The 27,513-nt window shown below is 43.0% G+C and overlaps 1 protein-coding gene across 5 annotated transcripts in view; it reads right to left on the bottom strand.

The window, feature by feature from the left end:
* The window catches only part of arhgef1a (Rho guanine nucleotide exchange factor (GEF) 1a), a 68,197-nt gene that overhangs the window by 19,414 nt on the left and 21,270 nt on the right, over positions 1-27,513 (bottom strand). For 3 of the 5 annotated variants that reach the window (XM_058404621.1, XM_058404622.1, XM_058404623.1), the window contains 8 exons: positions 10,989-11,151; positions 6,646-6,713; positions 5,947-6,013; positions 3,375-3,504; positions 2,891-3,000; positions 2,604-2,747; positions 2,179-2,429; positions 961-1,086 (listed from right to left, as the gene is read on the bottom strand). In XM_058404621.1, coding sequence (XP_058260604.1) covers positions 961-1,086; positions 2,179-2,429; positions 2,604-2,747; positions 2,891-3,000; positions 3,375-3,504; positions 5,947-6,013; positions 6,646-6,713; positions 10,989-11,151 — 1,059 coding nt within the window. Of the gene's footprint in view, positions 1-960; positions 1,087-2,178; positions 2,430-2,603; positions 2,748-2,890; positions 3,001-3,374; positions 3,505-5,946; positions 6,014-6,645; positions 6,714-10,988; positions 11,152-17,213; positions 17,489-27,513 lie in introns of those variants that run through there. The other 2 variants (XM_058404625.1, XM_058404624.1) reach the window with 2 other exon arrangements.

Genomic DNA, 27,513 nt, shown 5'->3' on the forward strand with positions numbered 1-27,513 from the left:
ATTCCCTGATGGCTGTGGCCTCTTTCAGCAGGATAATGCACCGTGCCACAAAGCGGAAATGGTTCAGGAATGGTTTGATGACCACAACAACCAGTTTGAGGTGTTGACTCCGCCTCCAAATTCCCCAGTCTTAAATCCAATCCAGCATCTGTGGGATGTTCTAGGCAAACAAGTCCGATCCATGGAGGCCCCACCTCACAACTTACAGGACTTAAAGGATCTGCTGCTAACATCTTGGTGCCAGACACCACAGCACACCTTCAGGGATCTAGTGGAGTCCATGACTCGACGGGTCAGGGCTGTTTTGGCAGCAAAAGGGGGACCAACATAAGGGGGCCTGATCGGTGTACATGACCAATAATTATAAAATAATCTCTATTCCATTTCGAGGTATCGTGAGATTCGAGAAACATATCCATATAAAGACATACTGGACTCTTGCCTTAAAAGGTCAGTTATAAGGTCGCTGTTCCTTTGGAATGCAGCTCACTACGGCTGCTTCATGCCAACATCGCTGCTGGCAACACTCGCGGTGTTAACGCTGCTAAATATGTCCTGATCTGCAGTTATTTCAGCCTGGGTTTTTACGTGGTTTAATGGAATTGTTTTCCACAACTCCAATCTGTTCAACACTGAACACTTTTCTGTAACCAGGATGAGAATGAGGCAGTTTCTGAGGCACAAAAAAAGGCAGGACTTGTTCTTGCTTTGGTTTATTTTAGTCACGCTTGTAACTCACGCTAAGTGTCCTCTATAATGGTCTAATAATTTCACGTTTATAACAAATAGCCTTTGTGCACACGTGGTTCAAATCGGTGTTAGAAGGAGGCATGGGTATGAAAAGGCTTTCTGTTGGCATTTGTATTAAGGTTTCTTTGTAAGAAAAATGAAAGCAATGGAAAACCGAGACGCAAGAGAAGAATACTCTTATGCTGAAAAGGTTTATCACTGTGTTCTTACCCGTATGAAGTACTGCAGTCTCTTGTCTCTAGCCAGCAGCTCTTTATAGAGTTTTACAGCTTTTAAGTGACCGCTGCAGAATTCCGCATAGGTCTTCTTCATCTCATCAGCACACTGACCTGAGAACTGAATCACAGGATACAGACAAGCAGCAAATATTAGCATTGTTTTCTCTGCAAAGCATTCGATCCTCCCACACAGGGCAGGTCACAATGTCTCTCGCTTACATGAACTAATTGATCATAACTGAATATGCAATTTTTCAAAAAAATTATTTCAGAAAAATAAACGATATCCGAAATAACAGTTTGAGAAATATATAGAAAGGAAATAAACTCTTAGACCATTACACCCACTACATACTCGCACAGGACTACACACACACATACACATACCCAAAAAACAAAGTATGTTGACAAGTTATGACTCCCCAGTGTATAAGATACTAATAGCAGGTATCCATCCATCCACTATACCCACTTTATTCATAATTAGGGTCACAGAGATCTGCTGGAGCCTATCCCAGCACACATTGGGCAAAAGGCAGGGGTACACCCTGGACAGGTCACCAGTCCTTCACAGGGCTGCACATATAGACAGACAACCACACACACTCACAGGCAATTTAGAATTATTAATCAACCTAACATACATGTTTTTGGACTGTGGGAGGAAACCGGAGTACACCCACGCAGGCATGGGGAGAACATGCAAACTCCACACAGAGAGGCCCCTGCCTGTTCGAACCCAGGATTCAAACCCAGGTCCTCCTTAATGTGAGGCGACAGTGCTAACCACTAAGCCACTGTACTGCCCCCAATAGTAGGTATTTCAGGGGAAAGTTCTCTCCATTTTCTGTCCAGTTTGGTCACCTGATAGCCAGCTTTCACCCTATCACAGGACATCCACCAACCAGGAAGGGTGGAGGCTAGTACATGCTTCTTCCTTCCATCTTTTCGATCTGCAGAGTGGCATTAAACACTGAGAAAAGTGCTCTCTGCCCTCTTCCACACTTGTATAGGGTCTCTGTGATTGACAGGTGAGAGAGAGTATGATGCCGTCCATCCAAACAAGACAACACGGGCAATTTTGCTAGATTTGCCCCCTGTTCTGATCTGGACACATACACCAAAGTTATTGGTTCAGGTTACCAATTCAAGTTACTGTTGCCTAGAAACCCATAACCCTTACACTAAACCACACACACACACACACTACCTGCTGCAGAAGGAGGTCACTGATGCGGCTGATAGTAAAATTGTGTGTGCTGTCAGGCTGTAGGCAGTGCTGTCGACGGTTCAGCAGCTGTGTGAGGAAGCGAGTGTGTATCATAAGAAGTTTCTCCAGGCAGGGGAAAAGCGCGTGGACGACACCCGGCTCCAGCTGCACCTCGTCCAGCATGCCTCGTCGGAAAACCCCGTCCATGATGCGCAGTGTGCGGACATGATGCAGCTCTGTCTGGATCAGCTCTAAACGAATGAAATAAAACAAAAACCTATATGTTATATCATCGAATACCTTGCCCTGAGGTTTCACAAACTACAGAGAATAAGCTACAGATGTTGTTGTGAGGGCAGGACTCCAAATACAATAGCCATCTGATTAAAGCTCTTCACATTCCTGTATCTCTTTCTCTCGCTCACCGTAGATGACATCCTGTCTCTTGATGATATCTTTGCGGTGAGTCTGTAGGTAGGCGGAGTCAACCACCATGCTCCAAGAGTCCGCCTCGAAGTCCCGCCCCTCGATTTCTAGCTCCTCCAGCACTGAGGCATAGTATATCTCACCTACAGGAAAAAAGACGTACAAAAATCTGATGTCCGGATAGGAGAGAAGGAAAAATCTTGATGGTCTATCGATGGAGATATAAAGGGTGCTACTAAGCTAGATGCATATGTGTGTGTGGGTGTGTGTGTGTGTGTGTGTGTACCCTCGTCGTTGAGTGATTCCATAGACATGGTTCTGCTCCTGAAGTTTAGAGAGTCTGTGGATTGAGACAAGATCCTGCGCAGCCCCAGGGGAGAGTCATCACTCAGTGTCCTGCACACGCCGAGTGCATGCATACAGGCACAAATGCACACACATGCACCCCACATATGCATGTACCAAACAACCAACAACAAAAAAAATACAGATGTAAATAAAATGAGTTGCAGGCATAAAGGAACAAATGCTAACAATAATGACAGTGAGTGAAATATAAAAGGCACAAAAAAAAACAGAGAAAGCATACAACGATACGGAAATGTAAACACACGACGACTACACCGGAGTGTTCATACAGTAAGAACGACACTGGGATACATTCAAAATCGAAGGGACAATTCTGTAGAAGACGAAACAAAACTCCATCACAAACTCTACAGGACGCCATAATGACCACATCTCCAGTAGGGATGGGTGGAGTGACTCACCCTGCGATGTTATTAGTAGATACGCTTTTGGACAGCAGGAGGGAAGAGCGTCCGCGACGGGAACCAAGCAGTGATTGACGCAAGCTGTCGGAGGGGTAGATGGCTGAGCTTGGACGCTCTTTCAAATGTGCTAAAGGGATAAGAATAAATTGGTCAGATTATGCAACACATTTCTTGGACCCCAACATAAACCATGACTAATCAAAACACCTCCCAACACCCACACCGCTGCACACCTTCACTTATCTCCTGCTATGGGACGCTTTTCACCTACTACGGTGGTTCCAAAAACACAAGGACGATTCAGACAAGCTGGAAAAGGTAGGTATAGTTTGCGAATGGAATTCTTTCCTCTGATTGGATGAGACATCGGTCACTCAGGATCTACAGGAAGTCCAGCAGTAGCTGCATCAGTAGAAAGTGGATTGGTGTGTGTATGAACACAGCTCTGCTCTTATAGCGCTCCTTACATCCTTTAATCTGGAATAGTTTGGTCTTCCAAAGATGGCGTTTTTTTTAGAGATCTTTACTCCATGATACGCTATCAGTATATCCAAAATCACGCCATATAAACATCCTTCCTCACAGTAGCGCTGAATGAACTCCATTTTCTTAAATATATGTTTACTAGTTTCTTTAAAAGAATAAAAGTTGCACTATCAGGGGAAAATGGTTTAAACTGAAGGCAGAACTCCCCACGTGTACAAGAAATAAAGTTACAATAAAATTAATTTACTACTTCCTCTATATACTCAGTGACCGATGTCTCGTCCAATCAGGGGTAAGAAGTCCATTCACAAATTATACCTACCTTTTCCAGTTTATCAGTATGACTTCTCAGCCATGCCATATAACATCACACATTCTTCTGCTGTAGTTAGTGTGCAATGTCACCTGTGGAATTATCGTACTCATCTCACACTCGTGTATCTGCACTATTGTAGTCGTCTGCATCTAGCTACTGCATTGTTTATTCCTGAAGCAAAACCTCCTTCTGTTCCAGTTGTATGGGAGAATGGCAATAAAACCCACTTGTTCACTAGAACACCATGTCTCCAGCCAACTTTAAGAAGTACCCTGATGATCTGCTGTGGTAGAGTGTATTAACGATGGGTCTGAGGTGGAGTACAGGATGGAGGTGGACAAATTTATGGAGTGGTGCTCCAAGAGAACAACAAACTGCTGTCCAAGACCAAGGAGATGGTGGAAGACGACAGTAAACCAATCCATCTTCCACAAGAGGGACATTATGGTGATTAATGATTATAAACACCTCAATAGAGAATGCAGTGAGGTGGTCTACAAGAAGCGTATGAGCAGACTGTACTTCCCGAGGAAGAACAAATCCAAATAGCTGGAGATCTAATAGTCTGTAATTGATTGCATGTACATGTAACCCCCCCAAGGTCCCACTCGCAACCGCTCCAAATGGGTCTCCAGCATGGGAGGGGCGCTCTAACAAGGAGGCTAAAGACTGCAGCCACTAGCGTCAGTCACTAAGGCACCTCTTGAGATCAGGGGAGTGAAGTTTACCTGCACAGCACCTACTGCTGGCCTCCATTACACTCACCCCCTAAACCTCACTCCCATCCGGGTCATGGCACTAATGTAACCCCTGCGGGTCCCACTCGCAACCGCTCCAAGCGGGTCTCCAGCATGGGAGGTGGGCGCTCTAACAAGGAGGCTAAAGCGTCAGTCGCTAATTCGCATCTTGAGATCAGGGAAGTGAAGTTTACCTGCACAGTACCTACCGCTAGCCTCCGTTACATACAATCTACATTTCTGTAATTAGCAGAGGAACTGCAGATGCAAATAGGAATTCTATACTCCAAACTGGAAGAGCTGGTGGTGGACAAGAGCAAACACTCCATCCATGCTGAACTGGTCAAGCTGCTTCTCCAGAGTGCTTGTCCACTCTACAATAAGCTTGGGAAACTACATGGGCACTGGAAATGATGAACATGTTTTTAGTCTATATCCATTTCAGCAAAGTCAACAATCCGTTGTTGTCTGCTGTCACACATGGCTGAAGTAGGTGAACAATTTTATCTTACATCTGTTAGTACTTTTACTAATGCCTTTTTTTGCTATTTGGCATGTTTTAAAATGTCATCAGATACATGTGACACCTTCAAGAGAAGTGCATCAGACCAACAACTACTGTAGCTACAGAGCTAATGACAGTTAGTCATAGACTTTACCTTTCTTTTTTAACCTCATGAAGTGACTTGTACAATTACAGCAGAAGACAAACGGACAGAGAGAAATTTGTGTTTATTCTGACGAGTCTGTGCCGTGAGTCAAACGCTAATGTGAAACATCATGAACTAAACATTAAGCAGTAAGATGTTATACTGCCGTCTCTGTTCAGCCATGCCAGCTGCTCGTTTAGCAGTGCCAGCTGCTCATTTAGCCGTGCTAGCTCTTTAGAAGTTTAAGAAACTGGACTAAACACATTTTATTTCTTAAGAATGAAGGAAGGAACAAGCGTTAAGGCAAAAACATGGAGTGAGAAATGACTTTAATAACATAAATAAATCCGATCTGTTTACGTCAAGAGCATTGGACTCACTCTTGTTCCGCAGCGTCACTGTTCCGCTGTAGGATGAGCTGTTCCGCATCAGTGCCAGCTTCTGTTGCTGCAGGAAATCGTAAACATTACGCACCCATTATTAGAGAAAATGGTGATATTTAGCAGTATATAATACATTAGGAACAGAACAGTCTAGATGAAAGAAAAGTGAGTGAAGGGATATTAGCGCTTTGACAATGATAACGCTTAAAATACTACTTCAGGCTAATAATCATACTTTTATTCCTTAACAGAATTCCGATGATGATGATGATGAAGCTGTTGTGACTTAATGGGTGATAAATATTTCTGTTTTCTAGAATAAAAAAAATGGCACATTCTTTAGTCAACACTAAACTGAAGAGAAAAAAGAGGAATATTGTTATTTTACTTTTAATTTGAAGGTAAAATTCCTGCAGAAAAAGTTTTTCTTCTTGCTAGAGATGCTGTTAGATTAGCACCATGTGTGTGTTTTCCGGTTATTTTTTGTTCTTTAAGTAAATAAGAGAAGGTGACACCCGTCTTGGCTCGTCTTTTTTTAAGAACTTCCACAACATCTAGTGTTAAGGTCCGATCAGGTGTTCCAGATATGATTTTTTTTGCAGAATTTATTCAGAACCGATTCATTCGCACATGCGTGAAAAGTACTAACGTCAGCCAGTCGACACGTCAGACATGTTCGAGTGCTTCTTTTCTTACCCGCTGTTTCATTTTCACACAGTTGGGCAGGGAATCTCGGCATCGGTTGTGGATGGTGACATTGCACGCTAGAAAAGAGAGAGAGAGAGAAACAGAGAGAGAGACAGAGAGAGAGAGAGAGAGAGAGAGAAAGAGGAAACATTACTTCATACATCTGACTTTCTCACTAAGCTCAGAAACTGCATTTTCAGCATCCTTTCCACCACTATGGAACAATCTGTCTGTTTTCCTTCTGAAGCGCAGAAGCAGCAGTTCCCTGTGTCCCTGCATCTCACACACAAAGCTAGCTCTCTTACACAATAAACTCTACATTAAACATGAGAATAAAAGTTCAGGATAGTGTGTAGACATACAGTACCCATCTTTAGCCTCTCTCTTTCTTTCTCTTTGTCTTGGCTGGTATCCATCTGCCTCTGTTCTGCTTTTCTGTGTCTCCTTTCTGGACGTTTCTCTTGTAATGGCTTCTCCAGTCTGCACTGTTTTCTTGGCCTATTGTTTGAGAACAGTTCTACTTCCTGTTTTGAGGCTGACTAGGAAGGAACGAGGCTCGGGACTTGCTGGGCATTTCCCAACACCCCCTTCGAACGCATTTACTTATGCTAAACATTCACTCCGGCCTGGACTTAATAAACCGATCCATACTCCATGAACTTCTTATGGAACAGTCCTTCTCCTCCTGTGCAGCACCATCTTCGTTTTCTTCATCTGAGTGGCATTTTTGCTATCATTTTATTTTGTATATTTGACCTGCTATTGGCTAAACTCATATTTGTGAGTATGGTTTGGCCAAGAATTGAGAATCGACACTGCAGCTCATCAATCTATAATAATAAAGATCGAGATGCCTCAGACTTTTGACGCTTTTCTGCTCAACACGGTTGTAAAGAGTGGTTATATCAGTTACCATAGACTTCCTGTCAGCTCAGACCAGTCTGGATGATTTTTATGTTTTTTATTCATTCTCAAAAGTTCACTTTTCCACTTGGAATAGTTAAGAAGGTTGTGAATTCAAATCCCAGGTCCACCAAGCTGCCACTTCTGGGCCCTTGAGCAAGGCCCTTAACCGTCACCTGGTCCGTTATATAAAATGTAAGTCGCTCTGGATAAGGACGTCTGCTAAATGCGAGAAATGTATTTGCGAATTTCAGCAACCATGCTTGAATAAAAAGCAGCATGTGACCGATTTATATAACGCCTTTTGTCACACTTTCACTTTTTTTGTTTATGTGACTGTACTAGGTTTGTGATATGAGGCAATTTCTGATTGGTTGTCTGTTGCTAAGCATCAAGTCGTACTGTTCTAACGCTCCATCATTTCACACTCAACACGTTTGGTACAGCAGTGCGATTTCAACAGCTCAAAATCCGCGTTAACCCTGCTTCTACATTACAAATATGAAGTACGCGAGCATCTGGAACTACTGGGACAATTCCCTCCCACACCACCAGAGGGAGCGCTGTCAGGTGTATTTGATATACCTTGATGTGTCCTGTCACCTGTTTCCAATTTCCTCCTATTGTTTTGCCTTATTTATATTCATGCCTGCCCTCACTGTATGCCGTTGCGCTCGGTTCCTTGGCTTTTTATTACATTTTTATTAGGTTGAGCTTATGATTTCAGTGACACCTTCAGGTATTTGTGTTTTGTTTATTTCATGTTATATTTGTTAGGTTGTCTGGTTTGTGTTATTTTTAGTTAATAAACACAATCCTGCACTTGAGTTGACAGCGCGGTTTAGAACGATGCTAACCCCGGGGTTAAGATCAGCATGAAAGTCTCTGAGATCACCTTTTCCCTTCTGATGTGAACATCTGAACATCACCTGAAGATCCTGACCTTCCTGATGTCACACACCGTGCTGCTGCCGCCTGATTGGCTGCTGGATAATTAGCAGATTTAGAGGTGTGTTTATTTTTTCCAACACATTTTCTGTCAGAATAAGATAAAGTAAGCCAAACTGGCCTTGTTTATCGTTCTTAAAGTAAAGCTGTGGAAATGGAAATGGTAGCGGAAGCCAGCTAAATAGCTGATTATGGTCAATGCTGGTGTTCAGGGCAAAATAAATAAAAAATTGAAAGAACGTGTCCCAGGAATGACTTTTCCATCACATATCAACACCTAATATTTACTCCGGGTACTCCGGTTTCCTCCCACAATCCAAAAACATGTATATTAGGTTGACTGGTGATTCTAAATTGCCCATAGGAGTGAGTGTGTGGTTGACTGTCTATATGTGTGACCCTGTGATGGACTGGTGACCTGTCCAGGGTGTACCCCTGCCTTTCACCCAGTGTGTGCTGGGATAGGCTCCAGCAGATCCCCGTGACCCTAATTAGGAATAAAGCGGGTATAGACAATGGATAGATGGATGGATGGATGGATGGATGGATGGGTGGATGGATGAATGGATGGATGGATGGATGGATCAATACCTAATATTCCTAGGATCCGAATCTCACCATCCAGTCCTTTATTTATAGTCTACCTAACTGTAGATCAGTTTGTACAGTGCTTAGCAGACCATGCTCACGCGAATTCCTGGACAACACAGAACTCCTGGATATTTTTTCTACAGTGTGACAGATATAAGCGTGTAAGAAAAAAATTCATTATCATTAATGAGCTCATAATGTCTGGAAGATGTAAAAAATAAAAAATAAAGCAGTCATGGGATGAAGAAGTTGAGAACAATGGTGAAATCAAGAACAGGGTTGAACTGAGTGACACCAAAACAGGAAAGGGTGTGTGTGCAAATTCAAGTGAAGCTAGAACGAGCTCTCTCTCTCTCTCTTTTTTGTAGCACAGTTGTTTCATTTTCAGTAAAAGGCTCAAAATGGCTCCGGCTTTCTGAATCTCAGTGTGTGTGTGTGTGTGTGTGTGTGTAAATGTGCTGTGTTCAGAGCAAGGGGGGATCAACAGAGATATATGGAATTGTGTGTGTGTGTGTGTGTGTGTGTGTGTGTTATGAGGTAATTTTGCTTAGATTCCCATTTTTAAGGAGAGAATGTGTGTGTGTCTGTGTGTGTGGGTGTGTGGGTGTGTGTGTGGGTGTGTCGGTGTATGTTTTAGGGCTGGACCAGTTAGAGTTTCATGTTTAGTACCTTGTGTGTGTGTGGGTGTATGTTGGTTTTAGGGCCGGACCAGTAAGAGTTTCATGTTTAGTACCTTGTGTGTGTGTGTGTGTGTGTGTATGTATGAATATATATATATATGGATGTGTGTGGGAGTTACTGGGCACATTATCTCTGTATCTCTCTCTCTCTGACAAACAAACCTGCTCTATGACTCCAGATAGCAGAGGAATGTGAAAAGTGAGTGTTAGTTTTCGAATCCTGGTATCACACACTCCTACACAGTGCTCTCTGGGTAATCACCGCAAGATATTTTTCATGTTCAGGAGTGTGTGAGGAGCAAAAAGGGCCACCATTTCGACTAGCTCGGTCCTTATGAAACTGTAGCACTTACACCGTGTGCTCTAGCGTGTAGTGTACGAATATTAATGAATAATTAATATTCAAATTAACATTCATGAATATTAATTAATGGAACACTAACAATGGCAAAAGAAATCGTTAAAACGCAATGATTTAGCATAAAATACAACACCTTATTAAAATGATGAAAAATAAGTCGTACAAAGTGAGCTAGTTGAGGAGACATTTGTAAGATGTCTTGCTCATCAGACAGTCATCAGCTCATCTGGTAGCCCCACCACAGTGCCTGGTAGCCCCACCCCAGTGCCTGATAGCCCCGCCACCTCTTAAAAACTATGTAAGCAAAGCTGTGAGTGTTGAATGTTGGACTTTTCCATGTAAACACACAACTCACACTGTTTCTACTTGAATATTGGAACACAACCCGTGTTTTGATCGCTAACTAAATACACCTAAATATGTGGTCACGTGGTCCACTTTGGGTGAGTCTGTGTCCACTGTCGCTCCTTAAGATTCCTGTTCTTGACTGAATCTGATGTGGTCTCCTGCTTTTGCAGCCCAAACACCTCAGAGGTCAGCATGTTGTGTTCTGCTAAAGATGACAGGTTATTTGAGTTTCCTTCCTGTCGGTCTGCCCATTCTCCTCTGACCTCTCTTAGTGACACGGGGTTTCTGCTCACTGAACTGCCTCTCACTGGAGGTTCTTTTCTTTTCTGTGTGAAAGCTAGAGACTGTCCCAGGAGATTTTCTGAAATATTCAATCTTGTCCATCTGGAACCAACAACCATGCCACATGCAAAGTCCCTAAAATCACATGTTCTGATGGTTCAGCTCTCGCCTTTAAGATGAGTATGTAAATCTGTGTGTGTTTGTGTGTGTGAGTGTGTGTGTGTGTGTGTGTGACTCACTGGGGCAGCTAAGAGCCTCCTTGGCTGTGATGCTCTTGTTGCAGGCGGAGCAGAGTGTGGTGCCGCTCACGGTGAGAGAGGTAAAGAGATGACCATTTGTGTAGCGCGCCTCCCTCTCTCGCGCCTCTCTTTCTCTCTCCCGCATCCGCTCTTTCTCCTTATTCTGAAAAAAAAGAGAGAAAAATAAATATTCTGTAACACCAGGTGGATTCGGTGATGACAGACGATCTCAGAGGTATGTGAACGCACCAGGCGAAAAGTTTGCCACACAGTAGCCAAAAGTGTATAGACCTAATATTGGCCTTCTCTGTAAGATTTCCCTTCACTGGACACTACGAGACTCGATCCCTGTTCCAGCACACACAAAGCACAGAGTTCCATGAAGACATGGTGGAGAGGTAAAGATTGGAGTGGAAGAACTGGAGTGTCCTGCACAGAGCTCCTGACTCTGACGTCAACCCCACTGACCACCTTTGGGATGAACTGAACCCCAGACCTCCTCACTCTTACATCATCAGTGTCTGATCTCACTAATGCACTTGGAGCTGAATGATCACTAATCCCCACAGTTTTTTTTCACAGTCACAGCCTTAATGTTGCCCTTTTGCTGCCAAAACAGCCAAGACCCATGCACTGTGTATTCTGACCCCTTTCTATCAGAACCAGCATTAACTTCTTCAGCAGTTTGAGCAACAGTAGCTCGTCTGTTGGATTGGATCACACGGGCCAGCCTTCACTCCCCACGTGCATCAATGAGCCTTGACCGCCCATGACCCTGTCTCCGGTTCACCACTGTTCCTTCCTTTGACCACTTTTGATAGATACTGACCACTGCAGACAGGGAACACCTCCACAAGAGCTGCAGTTTTGGCGATGCTCTGATCCAGTGGTCTATCCATCACAATTTGGCCCTTTTGGTCAAACTCGCTCAAATCCTTACACTTGTCCATTTTTCCTGCTTCTAACACATCAACTTTGAGGACTTGCTGCCTAATATATCCCACCTACTAACAGATGCCATGATGAGGAAATCATCAGTCTTATTCACTTCACCTCTCAGTGCTCAGAATGTTATATCTGATCAGTGTACATGTTATTACATTTAGATAAGAATCATTCTCATCATTATCAGGGTAATCTGGATGTATAATGTTTGATTTTTTTACCTGTATAAGTTCAGAAGAACAGAAAACAACTTGCACGATACCCTCAAGCACATCACCATCGATTTCATGCTGAAATGAGTTCTCTGCTTATTGTGTAAGTGCAGTGAATCAGCCATCTTGCCCAACAAGGTATACAATCAGCTAATGAATAAGTGAGCATTTTATCAGGAAGAAGTAACTTGAGCTATTATTCTACAAAGAGTAGCTTTCACTTGTGAGGAAAGAAAAAGATGACAATGTGTAGAATCATGGCAGTATGGCCGAGGGCGTGTCGGATGATTGTACTGTAACCCAAATGAAACAACAAACTAGACTGGCTGCACGTTTCCCTTGGTGAGATAAACTGTTCGAACTATTTATACACGTCTATTTAGCAGGCTGACACCTCGCTCTGTTTTGCTATAGACGGAAAGCTGCCAAACGTTTCCTGTTTCCTTTTTACCGCATTCTGACTCTTGCAGATGAGTCTCTACGTTACTGACTTTTGTTTGTGGACAATCGCACCCACATGTGCTTGTTGAACATTTCAATTCCAGATCTGTGGAGTGGATCTTCTCTGAAGGCTTTCCACTAGATGTTGTGGGGATTAGTGATCATTCAGCTATTGGTGAGACCAGACTCTGATGTTTTGAGGAGGTCTGGGGTTCACTCGGTGTTCCAGTTGGTGTTCATCGGGGGTTGAGGTCAGAGTCAGGAGCTCTGTGCAGGACACTCCAGTTCTTCCACTTCAACCTTAACCTCTACACCATGTCCTCATGGAGCTCTGTGTGCTTCGTGTCTCATGCTGGAACAGCGTTCGGGTCTCTTACTGTCCACTGAAGGGAAACTATAATGTTACAGCACACAAATACAGTCTATATATAATTGTGTGCTTTCAGTTTTGTCACAACAGTTCGGTGGAAGACCACATATGGGTGTGAGGGTCAGCTGTCCACATGTGATGATGTGATTACAGTGGTTACCTTTATGCCTCACAATGACCGTGGATTGACAGATTTCAAGAATTAAATCATACTTCTCAACTTTAAACATGGCTGATTCATTCAGCCAAACGAATGCGACTAACAAGCTGAAACAGAGGAGCTGTATTGTGAAAGACAAGCCTGCAAAACTACTTTGGTTAAAACTGCTGAAATACTCTTCTTCTGGAACATTCTCCACCAGGTGATGAGTCCAGGAGCGGAATTTTCCATTAATGCTAGCGGAGCTAAGTTACTGCACAATGAAGTGCTGTGTCCATGATGCCAACATCTGTAAGCAACACCGTGAAAAGCTGGAAAAAGCTGCTGTGACTGGACGAAACGATTACTATCCTCACCTCTGGTTACTGCAGTACAGTTACTCACTCACATGAATGAAAATGACTTTCCGAAAACATGATAAAGCTGATCATGGAGTGAAAAAGTCTGCGTCATGGTGAAAGGGGTAAAACAAATAATCCAGCAACCTCAGGCAGAACCATTTCAGTTCTTCAAGTTGTTAAAGTTACTGAGGTAAGCGACAATTCTCGTGCTGTCAGAACCTCTAACGTCTATGTTTCTTGAGGCAGATCTTATATAACAACAACCCGTGACTCTCTGACTTCCTCTTCTAGCTATTTTCAACAGTAAACAAGAAGCATTACTGCATAAAATACTAGAATAAAGAATTAGAAAGAGTAAATATTGTAGATTTGGTCAAAGTGAAGCAACGTACACACTCTACTGAGTGCTTGAAACGAATTTCCTGATGGTTTGAATCCAAACACGAATAAAAAGCTTCCGCTGCGCAATACTACTACTTCAAATGACTTCAGACTTAAACCACAGTCTCTTACTTCATAGCTCATGGCTGTACTGCTAATGATACAGCAGACACAGATTCCTGGACAGTGAGGCTGTCCGAGTGGAAATGTTTAGATGGATGCCAAACGGTCAGGAGATCAGCAAAGCAGAAAAGGGTCTCTTTTTAAGCAGTGTGTGTGTGTGTGTGGTTGGGGGTGTAACTAGCAACATGTGTGTGTGATTAGAATCCCAGACACTATAAACGTGCCGGTGGTGTGTGTTTTAGTTGGCTCCATGTTCTTACGTTGGGAGTGTGTTCTGGGAAAAAAGGAGTTCACTGGCTTGACCTGACATCTGAAATCTGACAAACGTCCTCCGGATTTAAAAGCCGTGGCTTCTTTCCACATTTCTACACCTGGCCTGTTTTCTATCAGTGTCGTGATTGGTGCTGTGTTAAAGTCTAGGCAGGCACAAATAACACTCCTGGAGAAATACTGAATATACACCGATCAGGTATAACACTGTGAGCAGTGACTGGTGAAGTGAATTAGAATGATGACCTCCTCATCATGGCACCTGTTAGTGGGTGGGATATATTAGGCAGCAAGTCAACATTTTGTCCTCAAAGTTGATGTTAGAAGCAGGAAAAATGGACAAGCGTAAGGATTTGAGCGAGTTTGACCAAAAGGGCCAAATTGTGATGGCTAGACCACTGGATCAGAGCATCTCCAAAACTGCAGCTCTTGTGGGGTGTTCCCAGTCTGCAGTGGTCAGTATCTATCAAAAGTGGTCAAAGGAAGGAACAGTGGTGAACAGGGTCATGGCTTATTGATGCACGTGGGGAATGAAGGCTGGCCCGTGTGATCCGATCCAACAGACGAGCTACTGTTGCTCAAACTGCCGAAGAAGTTAATGCTGGTTCTGATAGAAAGGGGTCAGAATACACAGTGCAGGATGGGTCAGGGAAAAGTGTTTGTGATCTCTGCGTCACATTAATGCAGAACAATTCAGTCGGTGTCCTTAGACCCTGACCTGTCTGTATTAGCATGGGGATATGTGTCATATGTGATAAAGTCTACAAAAGGGCATCCGACAAATGTACTACGATGTAAACGTACTAAATCTTGACGTTAAAAACCATCACAAATAAAACAGTCCATCAAACCAACTGACCATTCTGTTTATCTGCTCTACAGCACCGACCCCCCACCCCCACCCCCACTGTACGCTTCTTCTGCCCCTTCTCAACAACACTATTATTTCTTTACATAATTACAGACCAGGAGGCTGCGTATTATACTCTCCACATACTGCAATTTTCTGTTAATTGTCCATAATACGTATCTTCAACTGTTGTGTATACGAGAGCCTAAATGGTGTAGAGTAAACTTTAAAACTCTCAGCCCACCATCTTCAGTTATACGTATACATCATTTGGTTATGGAACTTATTACAACTTTATAACTGTTCTATTCAGTTATTACCCCACGTTCTTCACAACTGAGTCACAATGTTGAAAAGCAGAACCCACGAAGAAACTCATACTCTTACTATTTGAGTCAGAAAAACCCAGTCTGAAATCATATATTCTTAAAGATATAAGAATATCATATATATATCATACATATATATATATATATATATATATATATATATCATACATATATATATATATATATATATATATATATATGATCAGGGGTCACAAACTTCTTCAGTTGCGGTAGTTATGTGACGAGTTACACATATGATAACATAACACACACACACACACTGTGGGCATTAAAGCCTCAAATATGTAGAAATGGCTATGTGTGTACAGCGAAAAAAAACACTGTACCAATTTCCATCGTGAATACTACTCTATTTCTGGTGCTGCGCCACTCTTTTGGACGTGCTGCACAGGAAACAGAGAGCAAGCACTTCCTCTTTTGCATCTGCAATGCTTATCGTTAACGGTTGCCATGGGAATGTAGGTACGGGGTGCAGAGAAAACTGTAGGGAAAAAAAAAAAAAAACCCTGGTATCTGTGCGAAATGCAAACTGAAACTCAACTTGAGTCAGTGGAGTGGGCTGCTGCTTTTACACACACTCCGGTGTGTGTGTGTGTGTGTGTGTGTGTAGAGAGTGAGCTCTAGTTCACTTCAGTTCCACTGCTCCAGTTTTTAAATGCTCCTGTGGCCCTGTGGCCTCAATGTAGTACCGAGTGACGGCTTAAATAGCATTCAGAGACTGGATGATTATGAGAACACACACACACACACACAACTGAGAGCTAACGAGAAGTGGAACGATGATATCATTAAGTAAAGATGTTTTACGTTAACCTTCCAAGGACGGACTCCTAAAGTTGTGTGAAAACATGAAGCTCTTTTGACACTAGGGCCGTAGCCGGACATTTTTACAGCACAGCGTGTCCAGTTTAGGCTTAACGACCATCTCGTTTGCTTCAAAATGACAATATGTGGCTGTGGCTATCTGCGCATGTCGTCTGAAGGATAAAGGCTGTCCTCTGTAGGCTGTTTGTTCCATAAACATCATAACTAATATAACATTACGCTACATACTAGTGCTGTCATTAGCTATGAACGAACAGAAGAAAAGTTTTTGTTGTGGTCATTTAGGGCCTGAAAAGAGTTCCAGTCTGTCTTAGCTAGTCAAGCTTGCGTATTAGAACATGATTTTGTATTTATTATTTATTTAACGTCTTATTCCTCCTCAGAGAATGAAGAAAAATGCAGGTAAGGATAATAATAATAATAATAATAATAATAATAATAATAATAACAATAATAATAATAATAATGTGTTGCACAACAGGGGAGGTCAGTTTTATGTGCTTGCATTTCACATAGAGCTAGTGTGTGTGTGTGTGTGTGAGTGTGTGTGTGTGAGAGAGAGAGAGAGAGAGAGAGAGCTCGTGAGCATCGTTTTGGGCTTGGATGCTAAAAGAGTAGCCTAAGATTTCTATGGCAACCGTTCTTTTTGGCTCGCGCTGCCCACCAGCAGGCGCGCTCGCGCTCCTGTACCGTGGATTCCCACTCAGTAACACCTACACACTCGGAGAAGTAACCTTCTTTAGTTTCTTTAGTCAATTATTCAGGACATTCCTACACATATTTCCACATATGTATTATTATTATTATTATTATTATTATTATTATTATTATTATTATTATATACAGTAACACCTTAATACTAATAAGTATAATTTTCGCACTTCATTTAAGAAGGCTTTTTAATCTGAACGTGTGTGTGTGTGTGTGTGTGTGTGTGTGTGTGTGTGTCGCTCTTACCCGGAGCGTGATCTCCCTCATCCTCTCCTGGCGAACTTTCGACACATCCGCAACTCGAGACATGGTTTAAACGCGCTGAGAAAAGTGTGACACTGAGCTCAAATCCGCTAAAAAAGGTCTCCAGGTGAAGGTTGTGAAGGTTGTGAAGGTTGTGTGTTCGCTCGGCTGCGCGTGCAATCGGTTACGCGTGTAAAGTCATGGCTGTAGCGTCGTGATTGTAGTCGGTGGTTTTCTTCTGCGCGAGCTCTCCTCCTCTGGCTGAAGCTGATTTAATACAGGAAGAGCGAAACAGCGCTCCACGAGAACAAACCGCGCCCACACACACACACACACACACACACACACAGTGGCTTTAAAGAGCAACACCACTGGGTTTGAAAACTCCAAAACTCCAATCACCCTAAGTGGACAATCTCACCTGGACAGACTTTTCTACCTAAGGACTGCTTTTGTTAAAGCAACCAGAGATCGGACAAAGCAACCAAAGAGCATTCTCATTCAAAGAAGGTTCCAGCATGAGCAACAGAAACCATTGGCGGTTAGATGTGGACGTGTCTGTGTCCGGCGTCCGGTGCGATGAAACTGAACTCTATGCAGCTACTTGGTGCAGAGATCACCGGTGGAAGTGACGTGATCCGTGTCAAACACCACACACTGCTCCTCCTTCACCCTTGTATGATGAACACTGCTGAATTTCAGACACGAAACACCAAATCTCCCTCCAGAAGGTTTCATTTTAGCGTCAAGAAAACTTGTCAAGTGGAACGCTAGATGGTTCGCCTACTGATAAACACTATGCCTACTGGATAAAATGATTGACACCTACACTGTCCACTGTGTTTCCTCATGCCTCTGTCGCCTCAGCTAATCTAAACCGGGTCCCTGAAAGCGTGAGCTTATATTAGATTTGCGTCGTGTGATGTGGTCTTGGTCTCCAGTTGTGTCAGTATGAATCGATGGGGTAATGCACATTAAACAACAGATAAGCACTGACCAGTTCAGATCCCAAGTCCAAGAGAGCAAAAATTGAATACTCTGTATTCCCTTTCACTCAGAGCGACACTAGTCAATCTGTAAGCTCATGCATGCTGTAGAAGATGGATAGCAGTTTTCTTTGAGGCTGTTACACCACCCCATGATGCAGCGTGAGCAGCAGTTCGAAAAGATTCTGGCTTTACATGCCATGTCACAGTCTTCACCATCAGCCGGTCAGAGAACTGGTGGGAGTCGGCCAAATTAGGGAACGAATCGGGACGACAGGATAGTGAGAGTTGGCTGTTCTACATAGACTAGACTCTAACAATGGCTTTAAAATTCACAAGAAACATTTTATGAAAACGATCATGTTTGTGAGCTATCCTAGTCCTACACTAGTCCTATTCCTTGTCAAGCCGGTTGATCAATTTATTTTTTATTTAACCTTTACTTAACCAGGAGAATCTCTTTGTCAGGAGAGACCACAGAGTTCAACAGAACAACAACCACGTACAAATTCTCCCAGTGAATCCAGTCGTTGTTTTTTATCACTGATCTTTTGAAAATTGAAGATTTCACTCATCCTAATTTTTATTTATTTGCTTAGTTGGTCGACTTTTGTCTTCTATGTCCTTTGTAACCTTCCTCGCTCCTCTTTCTGATTCAAATGAAGCAGCTCCAAGGAGAACAGTATCATGTGCAGTATCATGTGGCTCCATTATCAGTAAAGCAGCATGTAAGCTGCCGATAACCTTAAAGGGGCGGTGGTGGCTCAAGTGGTTAAGGCTCTGGGTCATTGAATGGAAAATCGAGGTTCAAGCCTTAGCACCGCCAAGCTGCCTCTGTTGGGCCCTTGAGTAAGGCCCCTAACCCACCCTGCTCCAGGGGTGCTGTATCATGCCTGACCCTGTGCTCTGACCCCAACCCCCAAGGATGGGTTACATGAAGAAAGAACTTCACTCTGCAGTGATGTATATGTGACAAATAAAGACAATTTAATTGAAATAAACTGGACGTGAAATAAACCGTGTTCAGGGCAGGAAAATAAAAGCAGGTGGTGTTTGTAGGGAAAAAATCTGTTACCTGGTTAATTAATAGGCAGATTCATTGGAATGTCAGGTTTTGTAAACAATTTGTCATCTGTAGGTTTTGCACTTCCTGTATTAGTCAGCACCAGCCTCAGCACAAATGCTCTGGATTAGAAAAATCCAGAATTTGCCCTGCTGTTTGAACAGCTTGAGTGTACATGAGGTTCCCAACTTAGCTTCCTGCATTAGTCAGTGTTCAGCGTCACATTCTCTGTGCACACACACACACACACACACACACTTCCACTGGCATAACTGACATACAGCTAAACCCCAAACTCAACTCAACCCCAAAATCACACTCCATCATCTTTTTTTGTTTTGTTTTGTTTTAGAATTTTCCCCCATTTTCTTCCCACTTCAAGCCACGAGTCAGCTTTTCCCGATCGTACTGCAGCTACCAGCCTTGGTGAGAACTCCATGTGTCTTCTCTGAGACATAAGAAGACAAAATGGCAAATCTCTTCAGAATGCATCACAGAGCAACATAATGCAAAGAGCTTTCCACCCTCTTCCACATACATGAGTGACGATTGCCTGGTGATTGACGGGAGAGTGACGTGAGTACAGTGTGAAGCGTTCTGGGATTTCCCATGATGACATCTTGCAGCACGATCCTGTCCACCAGCAAAGTGCAAAATCGGCTGCTGTTTTTATACATAGTCTCAGACTGAAGAGGAAATGTTAATCTCGGTGATCAGTAAATCATATCTGATGCCCTGTTTGCTCCACTTGAAGGCTAAATTAGCTTCAACACGGGGGTGCAGTAAGAGAAAGGAGGCGTGGCAGCATTAAGGCAATCGCTTTACTAAAACATCTTACATCAGCTGGAGATCATTCAACATAACTATTGGTGCACTTCACCAGCGTGACTGAGAAAAGGAATAGATTTATCAGAGTTACTTGCTATTCAGTGTTGAGGGAAAGGGAGAAGTGGCAAGGACAAATGGAAAAAAGTTTATTTTTGGAGGGTAGGTTGCTTTTTTTCCCTGCCTTGACCACATCTGTCGCCATGCCAACAGTGAGCTCAGACCTTGGGTTTAATGGGAGAGTCTCAGAACTTTAATGTGGGCTTCTGTTTCTGGATTTATAAGGGCATACAAAAAGCCTACCAAGTGTTGAGTTCACTTTACATTATAGGATACCGATAATAAACTTCTGAGTAAAACTATTACAATTTGTCCAAAATAGATTTCTAAAACTTTCTTCACTCGCAGAAGTAAAGAAAATAATTCTTACTGGCTAATGGAATATAGAGAATATTAGAGATGAAGCTGGTTTTCTTTCCATTTAACAAACCGCAGTTTCACTCAAACCACAGTGACCGAGCCATGCTTGAAGACTTATCTGAACAGCGCTGAAAGTAACAGCTACATGTTCATCGCATCAGCGTTAACCATATTTCAGATACTGACTGTGAAGTGATGCTGATGCTGATCTGCAGTCGCATCTGACCCACAGCTCGCAATTTGCAAACACTTACACTCAGCAATGACTGGAAGGCACAGTTAGAAGTGAAGAATTCTAGGACTATGGACGACAGGGTGGAGACCAGACAGCACAAATCCTTTAACAAAGTCTTCCTTATAGCAGATTGACCAGTCGTCCAGTCGACTCGGGAGTATGGAGATGCTACTGTATGTTTATAACTTCGTCTGGGAGATATTTCCAGGCTGAAAAAGCAGCCAGCTAGCCCAAATGCTGAGTATTGGATAGTGATGTACAACAGACGCCACCAAATGTGTTCTTTTACACTGTGCCAGTCAAGAGGAAATCCATGCACTCTAACTAGTATTGCAATCACAAACAGCTCAGCCTCGTACTCATGCATGCTGTCGATGCCTGTGGTGGTAGAGCTGTAGTCAAGACCACTACTGTCATGTCCAAGAGAAGTCCAAGTCCAAAACAGGCTGGGATTGTGTCAAGACCGATGTCTTAAAGGCTTGGAGACAAAGTCAAGGTCGTGTCCAAATGAAAGCAATTCATTTGGAGTGGATAACCAAAACCCGTCAAATTTTTTGAGGCCAAATTTTTACTTCAACTAGAATTTTTTATGCATTTTGCCAAAGACTTCTAGCAGAAGGAATTACTTACTGTCAAACTTTGTTCATGCAAAAAGACAACCAAACATGAGAAGAGGGCTACATGAAGCAAGACTAATGGCTAAGACTATGTCTAAAGACCAATGCACGCACATTACTATCCCAGTCCATAGGGCTGACCATGTCAATATAGAATATAGTCATATACCATGTCAGTATAGTCTCAAGACCAGACCAGGGTCCTGCAGCCCTAAGCTGGCTAATGGTCTCACCTGATGATGTAGAATGTACAGATATCTCTATCCTAAGCACTAAATGCAGTGATGTATAAGACTGCATCCCATGTGGTACGCACTAGCAACTTACTGAGAATTGGGATGATCACTCTCTCTTGTGGTGTTGATACCACTGTGAGGAAGTGGATCCTTGCTCCAAGCAGTGGGAAACCAAGGCCTGGATACGGGACTGCTCTTCAACCACCCTGTTTTACACATCAAGGCAAGTGGAGCCACCAAAAAGACTCTAGAGAGAGGAATGCAAGTTTCAAAATCACGTAAACAGCATGGCCAAGCAGACCAGTCACGTACGACTCGTTGGAATATACAGTATTATATGACTAAAAGTATGTGGTTCTTTCCCAAACCCGTGCACAAGGACACACACAACTGTGTATGATGTCTTTACATTTATGCCATTTGACAGACTCCCTTATCCGAAGCAGCTTACATTTACAACATTTATATAACTGAGCAGTTGAGGGTTCAGGGCCTTGCTCAAGCAGTGTCAGCTTGGTTTTTTCAGGGGTTTGAACTCACGACCTTCCCAAACCTCTACCATCATGACAATGTCCCTGTGCACAAAGAGAGCTCCGTGAACCCATGGTGTCTTAAGGTTGGAGTGGAGGAATTTGGGTGTCCTGGACAGTGCCCTGACTCTGACCTCAACCCCACTCAACAGCTCAAACACCGACTGGTCATACAGTGTACATGTAATGCTTTTTCATCTAAAAAATTTGAGACCATTTGATTCTTTCCATGCTTAAATGAAAAGGAGCAGGATGGAGTATTCATTTTGTTTCTATTAGAGCTGATGGTCACAGTACATTTTGTACACACTCTTCTTGCAAGATCTGCAGTGAGGATCGCTCACCCTGTGAATACCACCAGCTATTCAACTTCCATTCTCTCTCTCTCTCTCTCTCTCTCTCTCGCGCTCACTCTCTCTCTCTCAGAACAGGACAGATTGCTCTGTGGGTGGTTTTCTACACAGAGTTTCAGCATTTTCTCTCTTGCTCTGCTCTTGCTGTTTCTTGCATTTATACACACACACACACACACACACACAAAATAAGGTATTACTTAATAGCTATTGAACAATGAATCACCCTTTAGTTACATCATACAGGAACGACTATTTATTACCTAATTAAATCCCCCAATCAATAAAAGAAGTGTAGAGAGGAATTAAAAGCCTGACTTTGGCTGAAGAGGTGTGACTCTGCATTCAGAGTGCTGATCCTGTAGCACTCTGACTCATACTGCAGTCTATAGATGCATTTTTGCCTAAAACAAGACTTGATGGAAATAATCGACATGATGTATAAATACAGTGGTCCAGTTAGTAAGCTACATACTACTGATGACTGTTATATATGTTTATATATATATATATGCTATGGCTTCTTGACCTGAAAGATGTGTTACTGCAATGCGTCATGCTTTGTCCAGGCCTGGCGAGATTACCGAGGACAGTTCTGTAGTTTACTTTGGTTGGGAAAATGGACATTATTTTATAGTAACTCTTCTCTTTGTATGTGTGAGAGAGAGATTTAGATAAAGAGAGAGAGTGAGAGCAGAGCGTTGCCGTGGGTTACCACTCCATCAAGGAGCTGCTCTTCAGAGCTATTCCGTGGCAGATGAGAGAAAATGTGTGTGTGTGTGTGTGTGTGTAAAAATTGCTGTTGTTTTCTCAGTAATAATCTGTGGTCTTAAGAGAGCAAAACTGTACAATTCATTATATTCATTACGTATCAGTGTACATTCAGTGGCTTTACATCACAGCAACTACTTTATCACCAGTTTTGCACAGTTTATCTCCTGGGTCCATTTCCCTTGGGCTGTTTTTTATTATCCATCCATCCCTCCACCCATCTACTTATCCATCCATCCATCCGTCCATTCATCCATCCATCTATTCATCCATCTATTCATCTGTCCATCCATCCATCCATCCATCAGTTTATCCATTCAGCAATCTCTCCGTCCATCCATCCATCCGTCCATTCATTCATCCATCCATCCATCTATTCATCCATCTATTCATCTGTCCATCCATCCATCCATCCATCAGTTTATCCATTCAGCAATCTCTCCGTCCATCCATCCATCCATCTATTCATTCATCTATTCATCCGTCCATCCATTCATCCATCCATCCGTCAATCCATCCATCCATCTATTCATTCATCTATTCATCCGTCCATCCATCCGTCTGTCCATCCATCCGTCCATCCATCCATCTGTCCGTCCATCCATTCAGCAATTCATCCGTCCGTCCGTCCGTCCGTCCGTCCATCCATCCTTCCATCTATTTATCCTTCCATCCTTCCATCTATTTATCCGTCCATCCGTCCATCCATCCATCCATTTTCTAAAACTCCTTATCCGACACAAGGTCACAGCGAGCCTGCAGCCTTTCCTAGGGCATGAGTCAGGGGTCACCCTGGACAGGGTGTCAGTCCATCGCAGGGCACAATCACACACACTCATACATCTATTCACAGCCATTCAGCATTCTTTGGACTGGAGGAGGAAACCAGAGAACCCAGAGGAAAGACCAGGGGGAGGACATGCAATATCCATGCATCCAACTCTGGAGACAAACATACTGAATAATAAGCCACCGTGCCTCCTGATGGACTAATATAAGAAAAATGGATTTCAGTGATTCTGACTGACATGGTTGTTAGTGTCAGAATAGTGACCAGATCGCTGCTTTCTGACTGGAAGGTTACAGTAATTCCAAATACTGGACACAGGACAGTTGTTTTGAGATCATGATCCAATTAGTCTACAGAGATAAAATATATAAATCAACTCATTTCAATGGATATTGACTCATTCATGAGAATGCTATGATATTTTGCACGCTGCCTCTTACTTACTCATAACAGCTGTTTCGAGTGGTCATGAGCATGTAGCTGTTAATGGACATGTGCCTGAGACACACAAAAAAAACACTGAAGAATGTGAAAAACCAGCATGAGCCAAATCTATTACAATTTTAGTAACTCATGCTAAAACTTGCAGAGAATAAGTTCAAATGTCATAGTTAAATGTGAGGGAGAAATGGATGCATGTGTTTTTTTTTTTTATATTTTCTTTTTTAAAAAGCACATGTACAGAAATTACAGTGGAAAATAAAGAGCTGGCAATTAGCTGTGGGTTGTAGCGTTCACATTTGCACCTGAAATCCCACATAAATAACTGGCAAATGTACCTTGTTCAAATAAACACTGCCCACATTGTCATCTCATTTGCCATGAAAGCGTGCCACAAATTCTTTTTCACTAACTCTTCCTGGTGGCTATAGACCTGGGACCTCAAACACCAGAAAAATCCAGAGGATCTGATGACCCTGTGGTGAAAGAGCAACCAGAAGAAGTAAAGACTCTCCTTATTTACTGAATTAAAACAAATGTCTCTGATTAAAGCTTAATGCACTTTATGCTGGTACAACATACCTTGATGCTAAAACTAACCACATAGCTACCACATTTTAGCCTAGCCATTAGGACAAAACATTGACCTTGTCACCAAACTAGAGCTTGCATTTATATTTATGGCGTTTGGCAGACCCCCTTATCCAGAGCAACTTACCGAGGTATCTAGTTCACTAGGACATGGTCTAAGAATACAAACAGTCTACTGGGGAGGTAATATAGTAAGAGTGCTAGTTGAAATATTTTGTTTGAAGACAGCCTGCTGTACAGACATTTAGGGAACATTTATTCCGCCATCCATGCCCCAGAAGTCTTGAAGCATACCTTCCTTGTACCCTGAGAGATGGTGGGACCAGTCAAGCAGTGCTGGAGGGAGGATCTGAGGTGCAGTGTGGGGCGTGATCAGTGCTTTGAGGTAAGAACATGGGCAGCTACAGAAACCAGTGTAGCAATGCTTAAGTGTGTGATTAAGTGTGGCAATAATTTCATACTTGCAACTTAAATTGATCAGAACGACACCACTTAAAATTCTAACTAAAGATTCCAGGGTGATTTTTGAAGTGTAGCTGTAGGAATTTGAGCCAATTCAGCCATAAGAGCATTAGTGAAGTCAAGTGTGGATGTAGGATGAAGAGGCCTGTCAGCATTCCAATTCATCCCAAAGGCATTCCATGGGGTTGAAGTCGAAGCTCTGTGCGGGACACTCAAGTTCTTCCAGTCCAATCTTTACATACAGGGGCCTTGGAACAGATTTGAGCATGCAAAAGACGTTCTAGATAACTGTGTAATTGTGTCCAACCTTGTGGCAATAGAGTAAAACCACATATGGGTGTGATGGACAGGTGTCCACAAACATTTGGTCATACAGCGAACAAATCTATGACCATTAGCAAGTGCATAAATGATGTAACTACTATGACTGCAAGGCCATCACCACATGTGGATGACTGCAAAAGTGCACACAATACTGAAAACCTGAGATTCTGCCCTTCAGGTAAGGTGACAAGGCAACTTTCAAGGACCAAGATCAGAAGAGCAGAATATTCACAGACACTTCTCAAACACCAAGGACAAATGGCAAGACTTGACCACGGACTATTGTTGTTGTTCATCCGGCTGCTCCCTGTTTGAGGTCGACCTAGCAGATCATCTGGTCCACATATTTGATTTGGCACAGGTTTTACACCATCCTGATGCAATCCTTCCATTTCATCCTGGCTTGGGACCAGCACCAGTCTTGGGTAGCTCCCTGCCTAGGAATTGAGCTCGGGCCACGGCAGTGAGAGTGTGGGATCCTGCCACTGGACCACTAGGAGGCTCTGACTTGATCACTGACTACAAATCTACAGAATATGTCAGAGATGCTGATGTCTCACCATGCTGGCAAGAAAGACCACCATCCCTAATTTTGCCAATCAAGTACTCTGTCTGACTGTAGTGGACATCAGTCCAGAGGAAACCCATGGAAAGTTATATGGTAGCCTAGTGGTGTTGGACTACTGTTTCTATGGTTGTGTGTTCGAATCCCAGGTCCACTGCTAGGCCCTTGAGCAAAGCCTTTAATATAAATGAGATAGAAATGTAAGTCGATCTGGAAAAGGGTGCCTGACAAATGCCAGAAATGTAAATGGAAAGCTGCTGCTCCTGCCAACATACCCTACATAGTGCTCAAGTAATGTGCCTCCATCATCCCTGTGTCAATGAATCCTCCTTTGGTCGCACCTCAATGCCTACCTGCACTTACACCATCCATCATGAAGTGCTTTTAGGGGATAGTCATGCTTCACAATAAAAAGCTTCCTATCACCATTTCACTGTGCCTTAACTTCTCAACAGAGCTCAGCAGATTCCTGCTGCCATCCACCTGTCTCCACCCCCACACAGACAAAAAGTCACAATTAATCTGCTGAGCATTCAAAATGCCATTCGGCCCACAGCGACTCATAGGAAATGGACTTCTCTCTGCAGCTGGATCCTGGATTTTCTGACCAGGAGACCCTAGTGCAGCAGGAATGGCAACACCACCTCCAACATCAACACACTGAGCACCAGCACTCCCCAGGGATGTGTACTCAGCCCACTGATGTTTTTATACCACTGACTTGTGTACAGGGAGGGAGGTGGAGCGGCTCACAGACTGGTGCAGAGACAACAATCATTTTCTAAAGAAAGGGTTGTTTACTTTAGGAGAACATGAGCAGATATCACTCCACTGCATCTCAACAGAGCAATGATGGAAAGAACCTAAAAGCTCCAAAAGTTCCTTGGTGAGGTGTGAGAAGATCCCAGCTCCGTCTTCACATTGTAATGACCGTGAGAGAGAATGCGTACCGTCCTGTGTGTTTATTGTATATTTTGTATTCATCTCACACTGTTGTGTAACCGCACACGTACCACAGCACAATAGCCTTTGAGAAACAACATTTCATTCCATGGAACATGGAGTTTTACAGATGAATGGCAATAAAAGTCAAC

This window comes from Hemibagrus wyckioides, linkage group LG12 (assembly GCF_019097595.1).
Source record: "Hemibagrus wyckioides isolate EC202008001 linkage group LG12, SWU_Hwy_1.0, whole genome shotgun sequence".
Lineage (NCBI taxonomy): Eukaryota > Metazoa > Chordata > Actinopteri > Siluriformes > Bagridae > Hemibagrus > Hemibagrus wyckioides.